This window comes from Hyla sarda, chromosome 6 (genome assembly GCF_029499605.1).
Source record: "Hyla sarda isolate aHylSar1 chromosome 6, aHylSar1.hap1, whole genome shotgun sequence".
In the NCBI taxonomy this organism is placed as follows: domain Eukaryota; kingdom Metazoa; phylum Chordata; class Amphibia; order Anura; family Hylidae; genus Hyla; species Hyla sarda.
The window spans coordinates 131,537,761-131,556,916 of record NC_079194.1 but is presented as its reverse complement, the minus strand read 5'-3'; the positions used below and the strand labels follow the sequence as shown (position 1 = coordinate 131,556,916).

The following is a 19,156-nucleotide window of genomic DNA, read 5'->3' as shown; positions in this document are numbered from 1 at the left end:
GGATGTCTGATCATGGGGGTCCCGCCGCTGGGACCCCCAGTGATTTCCGTGCAGCACCCGGAATTCTGAACAGTATGTTTAGAATGCTGGGTTGACGCGTGTTACGCCGAGCGCTCCGGGTCCCCGCTCCTCCCCGGAGCGCTCGCTACACTCTCCTCACTGCAGCGCTCCGGTCAGATCCACTGACCCGGGGCGCTGCGATACCGCCTCCAGCCGGGATGCGATTCGCGATGCGGGTAGCGCCCGCTCGCGATGCGCACCCCGGCTCCCGTACCTGACTCGCTCTCCGTCGGTCCTGTCCCGGCGCGCGCGGCCCCGCTCCCTAGGGCGCGCGCGCGCCGGGTCTTTGCGATTTAAAGGGCCACTGCGCCGCTGATTGGCGCAGTGGTTCCAATTAGTCTGATCACCTGTGCACTTCCCTATATTACCTCACTTCCCCTGCACTTCCTTGCCGGATCTTGTTGCCATCGTGCCAGTGAAAGCGTTTCCTTGTGTGTTCCTAGCCTGTGTTCCAGACCTCCTGCCGTTGCCCCTGACTACGATCCTTGCTGCCTGCCCCGACCTTCTGCTACGTCCGACCTTGCTTCTGTCTACTCCCTTGTACCGCGCCTATCTTCAGCAGCCAGAGAGGTTGAGCCGTTGCTAGTGGATACGACCTGGTCACTACCGCCGCAGCAAGACCATCCCGCTTTGCGGCGGGCTCTGGTGAAAACCAGTAGTGACTTAGAACCGATCCACTAGCACGGTCCACGCCAATCCCTCTCTGGCACAGAGGATCCACTACCTGCCAGCCGGCATCGTGACAGTAGATCCGGCCATGGATCCCGCTGAAGTTCCTCTGCCAGTTGTCGCTGACCTCACCACGGTGGTCGCCCAGCAGTCACAACAGATAGCGCAACAAGGCCAACAGCTGTCTCAACTGACCGTTATGCTACAGCAGTTACTACCACAGCTTCAGCAATCATCTCCTCCGCCAGCTCCTGCACCTCCTCCGCAGCGAGTGGCCGCTTCTGGTCTACGCCTATCCTTGCCGGATAAATTTGATGGGGACTCTAAGTTTTGCCGTGGCTTTCTTTCCCAATGTTCCCTGCACTTGGAGATGATGTCGGACCAGTTTCCCACTGAAAGGTCTAAGGTGGCTTTCGTAGTCAGCCTTCTGTCTGGAAAAGCCCTGTCTTGGGCCACACCGCTCTGGGACCGCAATGACCCCGTCACTGCCTCTGTACACTCCTTCTTCTCGGAAATCCGAAGTGTCTTTGAGGAACCTGCCCGAGCCTCTTCTGCTGAGACTGCCCTGTTGAACCTGGTCCAGGGTAATTCTTCCGTTGGCGAGTATGCCGTACAATTCCGTACTCTTGCTTCAGAATTATCCTGGAATAATGAGGCCCTCTGCGCGACCTTTAAAAAAGGCCTATCCAGCAACATTAAAGATGTTCTGGCCGCACGAGAAATCCCTGCTAATCTACATGAACTCATTCACCTAGCCACTCGCATTGACATGCGTTTTTCCGAAAGGCGTAGGAGCTCCGCCAGGATATGGACTCTATTCGCACGAGGCGTTTCTTCTCCCCGGCTCCTCTCTCCTCTGGTCCCCTGCAATCTGTTCCTGTGCCTCCCGCCGTGGAGGCTATGCAGGTCGACCGGTCTCGCCTGACACCTCAAGAGAGGACACGACGCCGCATGGAGAATCTCTGCCTGTACTGTGCTAGTACCGAACACTTCCTGAAGGATTGTCCTATCCGTCCTCCCCGCCTGGAAAGACGTACGCTGACTCCGCACAAAGGTGAGACAGTCCTTGATGTCTACTCTGCTTCTCCACGTCTTACTGTGCCTGTGCGGATATCTGCCTCTGCCTTCTCCTTCTCTACTATGGCCTTCTTGGACTCCGGATCTGCAGGAAATTTTATTTTGGCCTCTCTCGTCAACAGGTTCAACATCCCAGTGACCAGTCTCGCCAGACCCCTCTACATCAATTGTGTAAACAATGAAAGATTGGACTGTACCATACGTTTCCGCACGGAGCCCCTTCTAATGTGCATCGGATCTCATCACGAGAGGATTGAACTTTTGGTCCTCCCCAATTGCACTTCTGAAATTCTCCTTGGACTTCCCTGGCTTCAACTTCATTCCCCAACCCTGGATTGGTCCACTGGGGAGATCAAGAGTTGGGGGCCCTCTTGTTCCAAGGACTGCCTAAGACCGGTTCCCAGTAACCCTTGCCGTGACTCTGTGGTTCCTCCTGTAACCGGCCTCCCTAAGGCCTATATGGACTTTGCGGATGTTTTTTGCAAAAAACAAGCTGAGACTCTACCTCCTCACAGGCCTTATGATTGTCCTATCGACCTCCTCCCGGGCACTACTCCACCCCGGGGCAGAATTTATCCTCTGTCCGCCCCAGAGACTCTTGCCATGTCTGAATATGTCCAGGAAAATTTAAAAAAGGGCTTTATCCGTAAATCCTCCTCTCCTGCCGGAGCCGGATTTTTCTTTGTGTCCAAAAAAGATGGCTCCCTACGTCCTTGCATTGACTACCGCGGTCTTAATAAAATCACGGTTAAGAACCGCTACCCCCTACCCCTCATCTCTGAACTCTTTGATCGCCTCCAAGGTGCCCACATCTTTACCAAACTGGACTTAAGAGGTGCTTATAATCTCATCCGCATCAGAGAGGGGGATGAATGGAAAACGGCATTTAACACCAGAGATGGACACTTTGAGTATCTGGTCATGCCCTTTGGCCTGTGCAACGCCCCTGCCGTCTTTCAAGACTTTGTTAATGAAATTTTTCGTGATCTCTTATACTCCTGTGTTGTTGTATATCTGGACGATATCCTGATTTTTTCTGCCAATCTAGAAGAACACCGCCAGCATGTCCGTATGGTTCTTCAGAGACTTCGTGACAATCAACTCTATGCCAAAATAGAGAAATGTCTGTTTGAATGCCAATCTCTTCCTTTCCTAGGATACTTGGTCTCTGGCCAGGGACTACAAATGGATCCAGACAAACTCTCTGCCGTCTTAGATTGGCCACGCCCCTCCGGACTCCGTGCTATCCAACGTTTTTTGGGGTTCGCCAATTATTACAGGCAATTTATTCCACATTTTTCTACCGTTGTGGCTCCTATCGTGGCTTTAACCAAAAAAAATGCCGATCCCAAGTCTTGGCCTCCTCAAGCGGAAGACGCCTTTAAACGGCTCAAGTCTGCCTTTTCTTCGGCTCCCGTGCTCTCCAGACCTGACCCATCCAAACCCTTCCTATTGGAGGTTGATGCCTCCTCAGTGGGAGCTGGAGCTGTCCTTCTACAAAAAAATTCTTCCGGGCATGCTGTTACTTGTGGGTTTTTTTCTAGGACCTTCTCTCCGGCGGAGAGGAACTACTCCATCGGGGATCGAGAGCTTCTAGCCATTAAATTAGCACTTGAGGAATGGAGGCATCTGCTGGAGGGATCAAGGTTTCCAGTTATTATTTACACCGATCACAAGAACCTCTCTTACCTCCAGTCTGCCCAACGGCTGAATCCTCGCCAGGCCAGGTGGTCTCTGTTCTTTGCCCGATTTAATTTTGAAATTCACTTTCGGCCTGCCGATAAGAACATTAGGGCCGATGCTCTCTCTCGTTCCTCGGATGCTTCTGAAATTGAACTCTCTCCGCAACACATCATTCCTCCTGACTGCCTGATTTCCACTTCTCCAGCCTCCATCAGGCAAACTCCTCCAGGAAAGACCTTTGTTTCTCCACGCCAACGCCTCGGAATCCTCAAATGGGGTCACTCCTCCCATCTCGCAGGTCATGCGGGCATCAAGAAATCTGTGCAACTCATCTCTCGCTTCTATTGGTGGCCGACTCTGGAGACGGATGTTGTGGACTTTGTGCGAGCCTGCACTATCTGTGCCCGGGATAAGACTCCTCGCCAGAAGCCCGCTGGTTTTCTTCATCCTCTGCCTGTCCCCGAACAGCCTTGGTCTCTGATTGGTATGGATTTTATTACTGACTTACCCCCTTCCCGTGGCAACACTGTTATTTGGGTGGTCGTTGATCGATTCTCCAAAATGGCACATTTCATCCCTCTTCCTGGTCTTCCTTCAGCGCCTCAGTTGGCTAAACAATTTTTTGTACACATTTTTCGTCTTCACGGGTTGCCTACGCAGATCGTCTCGGATAGAGGCGTCCAATTCGTGTCTAAATTCTGGAGGGCTCTCTGTAAACAACTCAAGATTAAATTAAATTTTTCTTCTGCATATCATCCTCAATCCAATGGACAAGTAGAAAGAATTAACCAGGTCTTGGGTGATTATTTACGACATTTTGTTTCCTCCCGCCAGGATGACTGGGCAGATCTTCTACCATGGGCCGAATTCTCGTATAACTTCAGAGTCTCTGAATCTTCCTCCAAATCCCCATTTTTCGTGGTGTACGGCCGTCACCCTCTTCCCCCCCTCCCTACCCCCTTGCCCTCTGGTCTGCCCGCTGTGGATGAAATTTCTCGTGACCTTTCCATCATATGGAGAGAGACCCAAAATTCTCTCTTACAGGCTTCATCACGCATGAAGAAGTTCGCGGATAAGAAAAGAAGAGCTCCTCCCATTTTTTCCCCTGGAGACAAGGTATGGCTCTCCGCTAAATATGTCCGCTTCCGTGTCCCTAGCTACAAGTTGGGACCACGCTATCTTGGTCCTTTCAAAATTTTGTGCCAGATTAATCCTGTCTCTTACAAACTTCTTCTTCCTCCTTCTCTTCGTATTCCTAATGCCTTTCACGTTTCTCTTCTTAAACCACTTATCATCAACCGTTTCTCTCCCAAATCTGTTCCTCCCACTCCTGTTTCCGGCTCCTCGGACATCTTCTCCGTCAAAGAGATTCTGGCATCCAAAAAGGTCAGAGGGAAAACCTTTTTTTTAGTGGATTGGGAGGGTTGTGGTCCAGAAGAGAGATCCTGGGAACCTGAGGACAATATCCTAGACAAAAGTCTGCTCCTCAGGTTCTCAGGCTCTAAGAAGAGGGGGAGACCCAAGGGGGGGGGTACTGTTACGCCGAGCGCTCCGGGTCCCCGCTCCTCCCCGGAGCGCTCGCTACACTCTCCTCACTGCAGCGCTCCGGTCAGATCCACTGACCCGGGGCGCTGCAATACCGCCTCCAGCCGGGATGCGATTCGCGATGCGGGTAGCGCCCGCTCGCGATGCGCACCCCGGCTCCCATACCTGACTCGCTCTCCGTCGGTCCTGTCCCGGCGCGCGCGGCCCCGCTCCCTAGGGCGCGCGCGCGCCGGGTCTTTGCGATTTAAAGGGCCACTGCGCCGCTGATTGGCGCAGTGGTTCCAATTAGTCTGATCACCTGTGCACTTCCCTATATTACCTCACTTCCCCTGCACTTCCTTGCCGGATCTTGTTGCCATCGTACCAGTGAAAGCGTTTCCTTGTGTGTTCCTAGCCTGTGTTCCAGACCTCCTGCCGTTGCCCCTGACTACGATCCTTGCTGCCTGCCCCGACCTTCTGCTACGTCCGACCTTGCTTCTGTCTACTCCCTTGTACCGCGCCTATCTTCAGCAGCCAGAGAGGTTGAGCCGTTGCTAGTGGATACGACCTGGTCACTACCGCCGCAGCAAGACCATCCCGCTTTGCGGCGGGCTCTGGTGAAAACCAGTAGTGACTTAGAACCGATCCACTAGCACGGTCCACGCCAATCCCTCTCTGGCACAGAGGATCCACTACCTGCCAGCCGGCATCGTGACAACGCGGCAGGGGTTGTAAAGTCACACCACACCCCATCTCTGGTGTGACGTTATGAGGGGGCACGGCGTGATGTCACAACCCACCGCCGCCAGAATCCACATACTGTTTAGAATGCCGGGTGAAGAACAGAGATCACGGTGGTCCCAGTGGCAGGATAGGTGATAAGATGTCTAGGGGAGGAGTACCCCTTTAAGATAGAGAATCTGATCTGTAATTGCTTGCTGTGGGAAAATATCTCCAGTTTTTCCCTGACATGCTTTGATAAATCAGGGCCAATAGGTGGAATAAATAAAAACTGTAAGAAACAAAAACTGTCTGAATTTGCCCATAACAACCAACCAGAGATCAGCTTTCAAATCGTAACGGGGCTCTGGTAAAATGAAAGCCGAGTTGTATGGAGAGGGCGGCAATGTGGGGTCCAGGTATAGGAGATTGTAGGGGGTCCGACCGCTGGTATCCTGCGGATAGGGGATAAGTGTCTAAAACTACAGTACTCCTTTAAGAGGAGCAGACTAGTGTAGGAGCTAGTCTAGATATTTGCCATTAATAATTCCACTTTTCTGGAGTGGATTATTGTAAAGGTGTCAAGACGTGGAAAGGAATGGGATTCAAATTTTTACAACAGGTTCCCTACTTGGCGTCAGCGTGACAGAAGCCCACGGTGTAGCAGATCATCAAAAATTATTTTTGCTGTAATAATAAAATATACCATTTGTCAATAGGGGTAAAGTGCTAAAGACATTTTTACCAGGTGAAACTAAAACTCCCTGTCTGACCTTAGCAGTGGTAAGGGAATGCTGGGAGTTATTGTTTCACCCATCATAACTTACAAGTGACTACAGCACTAATAAGACAAAGTCAGGCAGAATACACAATAATATCCATGACTCTCTATAGCCCTTTATTTTATTCTTCATTTGGTTCAGAACGCCAGGACTTCTTCCAGCTACATCTCATCCCTGCAGAGTTTGACAATAATCAACTATAATGCCCCCCAACTATAATGCTGCCACATACCATACTGTGGTGGCCCAGTACAGGAGGTGTTACCCCATGACCCTGCTGTCCTGTCACGCAGCCTCCTTCAGTGTCCCCAAGGCCCCCTGCACTTGTTTCCCCATTGTAAATATGTTTTACCATGTAAAGTGTTATAAAATGTAATGTTGCTTTAAGAGTTATATCATGTGATATGTCATGTGATTGTTACCCAGGAGGTACCAGTGACCAGGTGGTCCCAAGACTGACCTATGGGCTCCCTGCTAGTATCCCCCATATAAGCCCTGGGTGGAGCTAGCTTCGCTCTCTTTGAGTTCTGCTCTTGCTTCCTGCTGAGGTCCAGTGCAGTCATGCCTATTGTGTGTGTCCAGAGTGTTGGAGGCCTCAAAGTCAAGTCCTGCAGCCACCATCAAGTCAAGTAAGCTAAAGTCACAGCTTTATGAGTCATGTCAGTCCCTGTCATCTGTCAAGTCAGCCTGGTCTGCATTCAGTTGTCCAGTTCTACTACAAGTCCCAGCAAGCCCTTAAGGTCTCTGCGTCACTGGTCATCTCCTTGGGCCCTGGCTGAACTGTATTTCCCGCGCGTGCAAGTGGTCACAGCTCCGCCCCGTCAGTCCCCAGCGGTGACGCCTCTCCAGCACAGTGAGGAGGAACCAAAGAGTCGCCCTGTGTTGCACAGGGGAAGGCTTTGCCAACCAGACCAAAACAGGAAGTTCCCTGGGCGCAGCCATATTGGAGGTTCCAGCAGCTGTGTCCGGCTCTGCTGTTTTCTATCAAGCACCCGCTGCAGCGCAGACTCTGCAAACACCAACAATTACCAGTATCAAGTATTCACCAGTATGAAGCATTAACCCACTAGTATCCGCAAGTCTGGTCGTAAGACAAATTAATACCGCGTACCTGCAAAATAGAGAGGGAGCATTCCTGATATTACTTTTAAACCTTTGCCCCTCTAATTTAAAATGATGTCCTCTTGTGGTAGTGTTTCTTCTTTTAAATATGCTCTCCTCCTTTACCGTGTTGATTCCCTTTATGTATTTAAAAGTTTCTATAAAATCCCTTCTGTCTCTTCTTTCTTCCAAGCTATACATGTTAAGGTCCTTTAACCTTTCCTGGTAAGTGTTATCCTGCACTTCATGTACTAGTTTAGTAGCTCTTCTCTGAACTCTCTCTAGAGTATCTATATCCTTTTGGAGATATGGCCTCCAGTACTGTGCACAATACTCCAAGTGAAGCCTCACCAGTGTTCTGTACAGCGGCATGGACACTTCTCTCTTTCTACTGCTTATACCTCTCCCTATAAATCCAAGCATTCAAGTATACCACGGATTTAGGTCCGGTTAGAGAACCGTATACGGGGCAAAAATGAGACAACCGGAGTCAGCGTTTGACTCCAGTCGGCTAATTGAAATAAATGGGGATCTGGCCATATCCAGCTGGGATACGAGAGCGGCCGGTTTTCGCTCTTCCCAACCGAATTCGGCACCTGCACACTACAGACGTAGTGTGAACTCTGCCTAAGGCTGTGAGGGAGCTTGCCACCCGGTCTGCCCCACCTGACCGTGAGCCGCTCCTACCTATAAAACCTGCCACTACTCCCGCTCCCTGCAGTTTCAGCCCCTGAAACCCTCTGCCTAATAGACCCTCAGGGACTCAAAGACCCTTTTGTACTAAACCAGGACATTGGAAAATGCAGTGTTTGGATTAAAATGGATTTCCCCTGCGGTCGCGGACCGACCCTCAGAAAAACAATCAGGTCCAATCTCCGAACGACCTCAGTCAGGACTCTCACTTTGTCACCTCCTGCCCCTATGTAAAATTTATTGTAGAAGGTGTACCGTTGGAGGTATTGATAGATACAGGGTCAACTACAGTGTCTACTATACCTAAAAAAAATTCTATCAGCATTGGGATGCTAGTTTATAGTGTGAACCGGAGGATGTTTACTTCAGAGTAGTTGCTGGTAATGGGCAACCAGTCCCAAGACATGGATACTGGGAGCCAACCATTCAGTTAGGAGAGCATGTACTGTTTTGTTGAAATAGTAGATGGTTTGCAGGCCTCTCTTCCCCATATGTCCTGTTCAGGCCAGCTGGCTGCGCAGCACCACTTGAAAGTTCTACCAGCTGAGCGGAAGTTTGCCAACAAGCAGGGTGAAATCTGCAGAGTTCGAGTACAAGACATCTGGTCGGTGACCTTGCAACCCAACACAGAGACTATCATCTGGTGTCGTGCACATCCCAGAGTCAAGAATAGAGACTATGAAGCCCTGCTGAAGCCTCTGCAAATAGAAGACCACCCTCTTGTCCGAACTGCGAGATGCCTTGTCACTGTTACCATTGGGAGAGTTCCAGTCCGGTTAGTCAACCTGTCTGATGCTGCTACTGTGTTACTCAAATACACCCCAGTAGCCCAGTTGGATCTCATAGAGTCAATGGAAATCTTAACAGAACGTACGGTGGCCTAACAGCGTGCAGCCCAAGTGGCTGAAGGATCCAGTACGAGTCCTCCCGAGCCCTGGTGGGCATAACTCCAAGTTGAAGACGACACTACCTCAAGGGATCAAGTCAAGGGAGTCCTCAATATCGCCAAAAGGTACCATGAAGCTTTTAGCAAACACTCCACGGATTTTGGCCATACGTCCCTGATCCAACACTGAACCCTCACAGGCGCCAGCCCACCTATCAAGAAAAGACACCGCCTGGTCATGCCAGGTATGTATCAGACTGCCAAGAAGATGCTGGTCGACATGAATGAGGCAGACGTTATCCAAAAAAGTCAAAGTCCCTGGGCGGCGCCACTTGTCCTGGTCAAGAAAAAAGACAGAACCATCCGCTTCTGTGTCAACTACAGGAAACTGAACAATGTCACACATAAGGACGCTTATCATCTGCCAAGGATCGAGGAGTCACTCACAGCCCTCGGGTCTGCTGATTACTCCCCCCTGGACTAAACCAGCACATATTGGCAAGTGCCCATGGCCGTAGAAGACCAGGAGAAGACCGCCTTTGTGACACCCATGGGACTGTTCAAGTTTATAAGTATGCTGTTTGGGCTATGTAATGCCCCTGCTACATTTCAGCTTTTTAAGGAAAGGTGCCTGGGCCATCAAAATTTTCAAAGTGTCCTATTGTACCTGGACGATATAATTGTGTATTCCAATTCCTACCAGGAACACCTCAGTCATCTATCAGACGTCTTCCAAGTCCTGATCAAGCATGGACTGAAGATCAAGCTGTCAAAGTGTCACTTTCTCAAACCTCAGGTACACTACCTGTGTCATGTTGTCAGTTCCAAGGGAGTCCAGCTCAATCCTGAAAAGGTGGAAGTTGTCCAGTACTGGCCTACCATGCACAGGGTGAAAGATGTCAGGAGCTTCCTGGGATTTGCTGGCTACTACTGTTACTTTATTCACCACTTCGCCCCGATTGCAGAACCCCTCACAGCTCTCTTACGGGGTAAAGTGAAGGAGAACTACAATGGGAAACTACCTGTTGAATGGGCCGAAGAGCAAGAGACAGCGTTCCGAACTCTTAAACGTCTGCTAACAGAAGCACCCATCCTGGTGTACCCAGACTACAGTAAGTCGTTCCGGTTATATACCCATGCCAATTTCGAAGGTATGGGAGCTGTCCTGTCTTAAGTCCAGGAAGGACAATAGCGAGTGGTTGCCTATGCCAGTCACAACCTGCAAGGAAGAATAAAGAGAAAAAACGGAACCTTGTCTAGGCGCTGTTCGCAGATCTAGGACAATGAGACACAAATGTGTATGGAAAGAAAGTTCCCAGAGGCACTATGTTTATTAAAAGAGCTTCCATTTATGCATTTTGGAGGGTATTTCCTCCTTCCTCAGATTGGCAAACGCATCATTGGAAGCTCTTTTAATAAACATAGTGCCTCTGGGCACTTTCTTTCCATACACATTTGTGTCTCATTGTCCTGGATCTGCGAACAGCGCCTAGACAAGGTTCCGTTTTTTCTCTTTATTCCTTCTTGATTGTATGGGAGAAGATTTCATCCTTTCCTGTTGGACCCTCGGCCGTGCAGTTTGCTTCTACATGCTGAGTAACCCTGAGGGGTGATATGCTTGTTTCTACATATATCTGGTGAGCAGCCATTCTATAGATACGCCGCTCCCCCAATCCCTGATTGGAACATTGGTACCCTGGATAATACACGAGGCGCAATTCTCTCCCCTTTTTTTCTCTTTCCATAACCTGCAAGGAGCAGAGAAGAACGATGCAAACTACAGCCCATTCAAGTTAGAACTTCTAGCCCTTGTATGGGCAGTGACCAAAAAGTTCAAAGACTACTTGGCTGCCACGTCATTTACTGTCTACACGGATAATAACCCGGTGGCCCACCTGAACACTGCCAAGTTGGGTGCCTTTAAACAACGTTGGGCTTCAAAATGAGCTAATTACAGTTTTACCATCAAGTACAGAAGCAGCAAGTCGAATGTCAATGCCGATGTCCTGTCTCGGATGAACCCCCGGCGAAGAACCACCTATCGAAGACATGTGGGAGGACGTGGAGATGCCCCCATTTTATCAACGGTTCGTGAACGAGAATGTTGTGACCGCCCCGATGGACAGTGAAGACCTGTACACCTGGAAGATTCTTCAAGATGAAAGTCGAATCATGGGGCATATGTTGGACTACCTTCTGGCAAAAAAGGTACCAACCCGTCTACGCCGGGCCCAGTGTGATTATGAGCTGAAAGTCTGTGGCGACAGAGGAAGCGACTGTTTGTGCACAAAGCACTGTTGTGCCGAAATTCTTTGGATCCGGATTCTGGTGATCAACTTCATCAGATTCTGGTTCCCCGAAGAGATGCGGCGTTGGTCCTCAACACATACCATGTTCAGTCGGGACACTTTGGAGTCCACAAAACTAAAGCTACTGTCAGGTGAAGATTCTATTGGATCGGAATGTGGAGCAACATTCAGAAAAGGTGTGTGTGAGAAATGTGCTGTCTGTAATGTCACCAAGAATGTGTGCAAGGACGCTAGACCATGTCAAGTTGTCTCCTACCCAGTCCGGGTACACTTATGCTCTCACCATTGTGGATCACTTCTCTAAATGGGTTGTCATTGTCCCCATCAAAGATCTCACAGCCAAAACAGCGGCCCAGATGTTCTACTCCAATTGGGTACAAACCCTTGGGTGTCCGGAGTCTGTCCTAACGGACCGGGGAACAGCTTTCAAGGCCCAACTCTTCCAAGAGCTGTGTCAATTCCATGCCTGCAAGAAACTCCAGACTACTGCTTATCACCCCTAGGGGAGCGGGCTCTTTGAGCGCATCAACCAAGTCTTTATCTACATGTTGTGAGCCGCCTCTGTGTCAAGACAAGAAGAGTGGCCCCGACTGCTGCCCGAACTATAGGAGATCTATATTAACATAGTCCACTGTTCTACAGGGTACACCACTTTCTACTTGATGATGGGGCACCATAGACAGCTGCCTAAAGACTGAACATTTGGGCTCCAAGCCCCATTCAACAACTCTCCGCAAGCCTCCCTGGAGTGGGTCTTTGACCACCAGAGAAGAATCCAAGAGGCCAAAGAAATTGTCAGCAAGAAGATGGGCATGGCCCAGCAGAGAAAACAGGAGGATTATGACCGTCATGCTTCTGCCTAACCACTTCAGTTGGGCGATAAAGTCTGACTGCGGAAGTTTCCAAGGACCCTCAAGATAGACTCTATCTGGGAGACAGAACCATACTCGGTGACAGCCATACCCTATCCGGACCCTGATGTATATGAAGTAAAAAAAAAGTCTGCACCACCTTTTCCAGCTGTCAGACCTGTGAGAGAATATGTCTTAGGCGAGGGAATCCACCCATCCATGGATTTCCCCATGTTTTCTCCAACTCAGCCTGCGATCTTCTGTGTCTTACCATCCCCGGGGCCAGTTCAACCAACACTAGTCTCCACACCAGTCTCAGTCTTGTCACCATTGGCTCCGGCCTATACGCCAGTCTCTACAGTACCAAGTCAGTCTCCAGCCTCTCCGGTGCAGATGCCTGCAACTCTGGGTCTCACCAACCCAGGACCAATACCCACTCTTGACGTTGTTGAGGAAGAGTTAGCTGCAGCTTTAGAGGCTCCAAGGGCTCCTGAAGATGCAAGAGTTCCAGATTCCCCCGAAGTGGTGTTGCGTAGGTCCCAACGGTCGACACAAAGGCAAATTCCCGCCAGGTACAAAGATTAACTCATAATGTAAAGTTAGGTACCACACATAGTCAGTTCACATATGGTAAAAGTAGTCCACACATATGCAAATAGTTAAGATAGGATTGTATCATTATTTGTCGTCCCAGTCCACAAGTCCTAAACATATACAGTTAGGTGTCTAATGTTTCTCTCCTGTCCACATGTACAGGGTACTCTACTGGCCAGAGGGTTCCTGTGATATCTAGATAATGCACGTAGAACGACAGAATTGCTAAATGTAAAGGTAACACTATTGTATAGACAACGTATATTGAGTTCTGGGGAGAAGAGTTGAGAACCGAGGGGCCCCAGCAGCCAAGGCATTGGATGGATAGCCTCCAGCAGCCCAATCCATGAATCTATGTATATTGATATGTATATTGTTGTCTTGAATGTCTTCAGAAAGCAGTTACAAAGTCAAAATTAACCCCATATGCTTAAAGAGCATTTATGGACATTCACCATGCCACATGGACTCATCCTTATCTTGTTTCGTGATCCAGACCTGAGAAGGACATTGTGCATACATACCCCAGGAACTGTCACTAGGCCTCAGTGGCCACTTCAGTCCTCCCCCCTGGACGTCGAGGACAACTTTAATTAAGAGGGGGAGGTTGTAGTGACCCAGTATGGGTTACCCTGTGCTCCTGCTGTCCTGTCAGGCAGCCTCCTTCAGTGTCCCCAAGGCCCCCTGCACTTGTTTCCTCATTATAAATATGTTTTACCATGTAAAGTGTTATAAAATGTAATGTTGCTTTAAGAGTTATATCATGTGATATGTCATTGTTACCAAGGAGGTACCAGTGACCAGGTGATCCCAATAGTGACTTATGGGCTCCCTGCTAGTCTCCCCCATATAAGCCCTGGGTGGAGCTAGCTTCTCTCTCTTTGAGTTTTGCTCTTCTGCTAAGCTGAGGTCCAGTGCAGTCGTGCCTACTGTGTGTCCAGAGTGTTGGAGACCTCAAAGTCAAGTCCTGCAGCCACCATCAAGTCAAGTAAGCTAAAGTCACAGCTTTATGAGTCAAGTCAAGTCAATCCCTGTCATCTGTCATGTCAGCGTGGTATGCATTCAATTGTCCAGTCCTACTACAAGTCCCAGCAAGCCCTTAAGGTCTCTGAGTCACTGGTCACCTCATTGGGCCCTAGCTGCACTGTATAGACTTTACAACTGTCTACACTCAGTAAAGCTACCGTTGTCCGTAACTTGGCGTTGGAGTCTTTATTGCCCCCGTGCCTAGTCCAGGATCCAGCCGCATACCTTTGGGTGGTTATAAGCTAAACCACGTCCTGGTGTCACAAATACAAGGGGTTAATGCCATCTGCCCCTAGGGTAACAACATCTGCCCTGCATCTCACACCCCGTCACCACAATACCATATGACTATAGCACTGCCAGGACCAGCCCTTGAGTGGATACCTTGGGTGAGTTACCACACTTTTTTTCCAAGGACTTGACCCCTGGGCATACTGAAGATGGGGTCTGTATATATTGCTATGACTGACAGACATGGACAGTCCCTACACCTAAGTGTGGTGTTTGGCAACAGAACTCTTCGCTCTATGACAGCTGTGACTGTGCACTGCTATTATTGGTTATGTATAAAATAAGCCAAAAGAGTCATCCAGAACAACATGTCCAAAGGTCATAAGTCCTACAGTTATTCACTGCTGATCTATGGACATGTACACACAGGTAAGGGATTTTCTGACATTCCACAACAACCACGCAGATAGAGGGAAATAAAGAGAAAGTGTTAGAATAAAAATAATGGCCCTGATTTACCATTGTAAATCTGACATGTTTTGTCGGGTTGCGCATCAGATTTAGCCAGAATTTGTGGCACAATTTATAAAAACCCGACCAACTCTCCATTTTACTGAGAAAATCCGAAAAAAAATCCCAACATATTTACTAAGGTTTCCACAGAAAATGTGGATTTCAGCTGCGGAAAACCGCACAGATCAGAGCATGTGTAAAAAAAAAAAAAAAAAGCAAAATGTAGGGAAAAGTGCAAAATGTAGGAAAACATTAGTAAATACAGTTGAAAAATATTTGAAAAAAAAAAAAAAACACAAAGAAAACTACATTCCACTCCATGCCAATATTATGTAGGCAGAAACAAGAAAAGAATAGTAAAAGCATCATACACAACCAAAGACTAAAAGATACATTCAAAATCTGTAAATATATGTAAAATACATTACAAAGCACTGAGTCTGATTGGCTACTCCGGCATCTCCAGCGCTCATATAGATTTAGAGAAAAATCCCCGTTCTGGAGATCGTGAGGGGGACAGGGGGCTTATCTCAGTGGTCAGACATTAGTTAAGTGCTGAATAACCCCTTAACATCTACTACATTATCCATACTATCACAGTGTGCTACATGCAGTATTCAGCAGTTTGGCAAGTGACACCTATTACATTATGACTTCTTACAGATATATCATTTTAGGTATAACTTTAGTTTATACATGTAAATGCAGGTAACACCTAGTACATTACTAGTGTTGAGCGGCATAGGCCATATTCGAATTCGCGAATATTCGCGAATATATGGACGAATATTCGTTATATTCGCGAATATTCGCATATTCGTAATATTCTCGTTTTATTTTCGCATATGCGAATATTCGCGTGTGCGAAAATTGACATATGCGAAAATTTGCATATACAATAAATTAACATAAGCGGAAATTCGCACGCCAGTCTCACACAGTAGTATTAGAGCCTTCTTACACCACATAAACTGGAAGCAGAGAGGGATGATCACTGTGATGTGCACTGTGAAAAAAAAAAAAAGCGAATATTCGTAATTACGAATATATAGCGCTATATTCGCGAATATTCGCGAATTCGCGAATATGCGATATTCGTGAATAAAATTCGAATTGCGAATATTCGCGAGCAACACTATACATTACCAGTACAGTGGTCCCTGCAGTTGAGGGATCCGTGCAATGTAAAGTATAGGACAGTGGTCTACAACCTGGGGACCTCCAGATGTTGCAAAACTACAACACCCAGCATGCCCGGACAGCCAACGGCTGTCCGGGCATGCTGGGAGTTGTAGTTTTGCAACATCTGGAGGTCCGCAGGTTGAAGACCACTGGTATTGGAGGTTAGACTCATGTGTCCCTGCCGCTCCGGACAGTCACCGCTCATCACCACTGCCCTGGATGTCGCCTTCCATCGCGGCCGCCGCGCCCCCGGGGTGTCCCCGACACTCCGGCAAGGCTTCTGTTTCCCGGCATCCTCACTCTCCGTTGCTGCCATCACATCGCTACACACGCTGCTCCTATTGGATGACGGGACGGCGTGCGCAGCGACATGATGACAACAATGGAGAGCGCCGACGATGCAGGGGATCCCGAAGAGGACGCGCCGGAGCCCCGAGGACAGGTAAGTGATCGTCAGCGGACCACACGGGGCACTGTAAACTGCTATTCGGTGGCAGCTGAAGCAGTCAGCGCTGCTGGATAGCAGTTTATGCGATGGCCCCGACATACAAAAGCATGGCATGTTGATGCTGCTTGAACATGCGATGGCCTCTGAGAGGCCATCATATGTTGAAATTATTGTATGTCGGGGCCATCGTAGGTCGGGGGGTCACTGTACTCAGTTATCCTCATATGTTATCTGTGCTGTTACATAGGGCTGTAGGTAACAACTACTACATTATCAGTCCTCTGTTATCCCCATGTGTTATATGTGCTGTTACACAGGACTGCAGGTTGCAACTACTACATTACCAGTACTCGTTCGTTATCCCCATGTGTTATCTGTGCTGTTACATGGGACTGCAGGTAACATCTACTATATTACCAGAACTCTATTATCCCCATATGTTATATATGCAGTTACACAGGACTGCAGGTTGCAACTACCACATTACCAGTACTCGTTCGTTATCCCCATGTGTTATCTGTGCTGTTACATGGGACTGCAGGTAACATCTACTATATTACCAGAACTCTATTATCCCCATGTGTTATCTGTGCTGTTTCATAGGACTGCAGGTTGCAACTACTACATTACCAGTACTCGTTTGTTATCCCCATGTGTTATCTGTGCTGTTACATGGGACTGCAGGTAACATCTACTATATTACCAGAACTCTATTATCCCCATGTGTTATCTGTGCTGTTTCATAGGACTGCAGGTTGCAACTACTACATTACCAGTACTCGTTCGTTATCCCCATGTGTTATCTGTACTGTTACATGGGACTGCAGGTAACATCTACTATATTACCAGAATTCTATTATCCCCATGTGTTATCTGTGCTGTTACACAGGACTGCAGGTTGCAACTACTACATTACCAGTACTCGTTCATTATTACCATGTGTTATCTGTGCTGTTACATGGGACTGCAGATAACATCTACTATATTACCAGAACTCTATTATCCCCATGTGTTATACATGCAGTTACACAGGACTGCAGGTTGCAACTACTACATTACCAGTACTCGTTCGTTATCCCCATGTGTTATCTGTGCTGTTACATGGGACTGCAGGTAACATCTACTATATCACCAGAATTCTATTAACCCCATGTGTTATCTGTGCTGTTACATAGGACTGCAGGTTACAACTACTATATTGCCAGAACTTTATTATCCCCATGTGTTATATATGCAGTTACACAGGACTGCAGGTTGCAACTACTACATTACCAGTACTCGTTCGTTATCCCCATGTGTTATCTGTGCTGTTACATGGGACTGCAGGTAACATCTACTATATCACCAGAATTCTATTAACCCCATGTGTTATCTGTGCTGTTACATAGGACTGCAGGTTACAACTACTATATTGCCAGAACTCTATTATCCCCATGTGTTATATATGCAGTTACACAGGACTGCAGGTTGCAACTACTACATTACCAGTACTCGTTCGTTATCCCTATGTGTTCTCTGTGCTGTTACATGGGACTACAGGTAACATCTACTATATTACCAGAACTCTATTATCCCCATGTGTTATCTGTGCTGTTACATAGCACTGCAGGTTGCAACTACTACATTACCAATACTCGTTCGTTATCCCCATGTGTTATCATGCTGTTACATGGGACTGCAGGTAACATCTACTATATTACCAGAACTCTATTATCCCCATGTGTTATCTGTGCTGCTACATAAGACTGCAGGTTGCAACTACTACATTACCAGTACTCGTTCATTATCCCCATGTGTTATCTGTGCTGTTACATAGGACTGCAGGTTGCAACCACTACATTACCAGTACTATGTTATCGGTGGTGTTAGGCTAGGTTCACATATGTCCGGCATCCGGCATATCAAACACAACTTGTCATCAGTTGTATGGCATCTGGCGTCCATTGTTTGTGTTTATTCCGGTGTGTCCTACCACACGCCGTCAAAAGTGAGACGCTGGATGATTGTGAACTGTCCCACTCAAATGAATGGGATCAGTTCTAGCATCAGTTTCCTTCCAGTGCACGCCGGAGGGAAACTGTGCCGGATGCCTGATATATGTGAAGTCAGCCTTACTGATCTATCATGGATGTAGTTTCCCCACTACCCCTCAGTGTTACCAATGCTGGTTCTTTCATATCTACTATGTTACTGTATTTCGCCTCACCTGTACCATGAGTCCTTGTAGCTTTCACGCTCCTCCGCTGATCTTCTGTCTTCTATCTGGTTTGAGCAGCTGCTTTACTGAGAGGTCATTACCCAACAAGAATTGTGAAATAATCCCTGCAGCCTTAGCTACTACTCACCGCTCACCGCCAGGTCCCTGTCCTGAACACGATAACAGCAGTCATTGTAGTATTTCACCCAAAGAGTAATAGGCAATACAACCGTCACATATATGTTCTCTGCGATAAAATGCTGCTTATATATATCAGACTATTAGCTAAGAGTGAAACTTCACTGAGCTGCACAATATGATAATGTCCTAACATAAAGAAACCAACAGAATATCTGCCAAAGAGCATTCTTATTGAAGTGTATGAGGCAGTACTATAGCAGTTATAATAATTATGGGGGGTATTTATCAAAGGATTTATGTGGGTTTTTTTCACGTAACTTTGGCGCAATATTTTGGTGCAGTGTCTTTTTGCGCCAAAGTTTGGCGCATCTTCTTCACTGTCATTTTTACAACTTTCTTAAAATCACACGGTCCTGTGTGTGATTTTAACATTAGTCAGTAATTCATCATTTGTGCCAATCGATCTTTG

General features: G+C 47.9%; 1 protein-coding gene across 1 annotated transcript in view; it reads right to left on the bottom strand.

The window, feature by feature from the left end:
• The window catches only part of IL5RA (interleukin 5 receptor subunit alpha), a 217,032-nt gene extending 198,397 nt beyond the window's left edge, over positions 1 to 18,635 (bottom strand). The window contains exon 1 of the mRNA XM_056525034.1: positions 18,556 to 18,635. Coding sequence (XP_056381009.1) covers positions 18,556 to 18,564 — 9 coding nt within the window. The 5' untranslated portion in view covers positions 18,565 to 18,635. The remainder of the gene's footprint in view (positions 1 to 18,555) is intronic.
• Between the last annotated feature and the right edge of the window lie 521 nt (positions 18,636 to 19,156).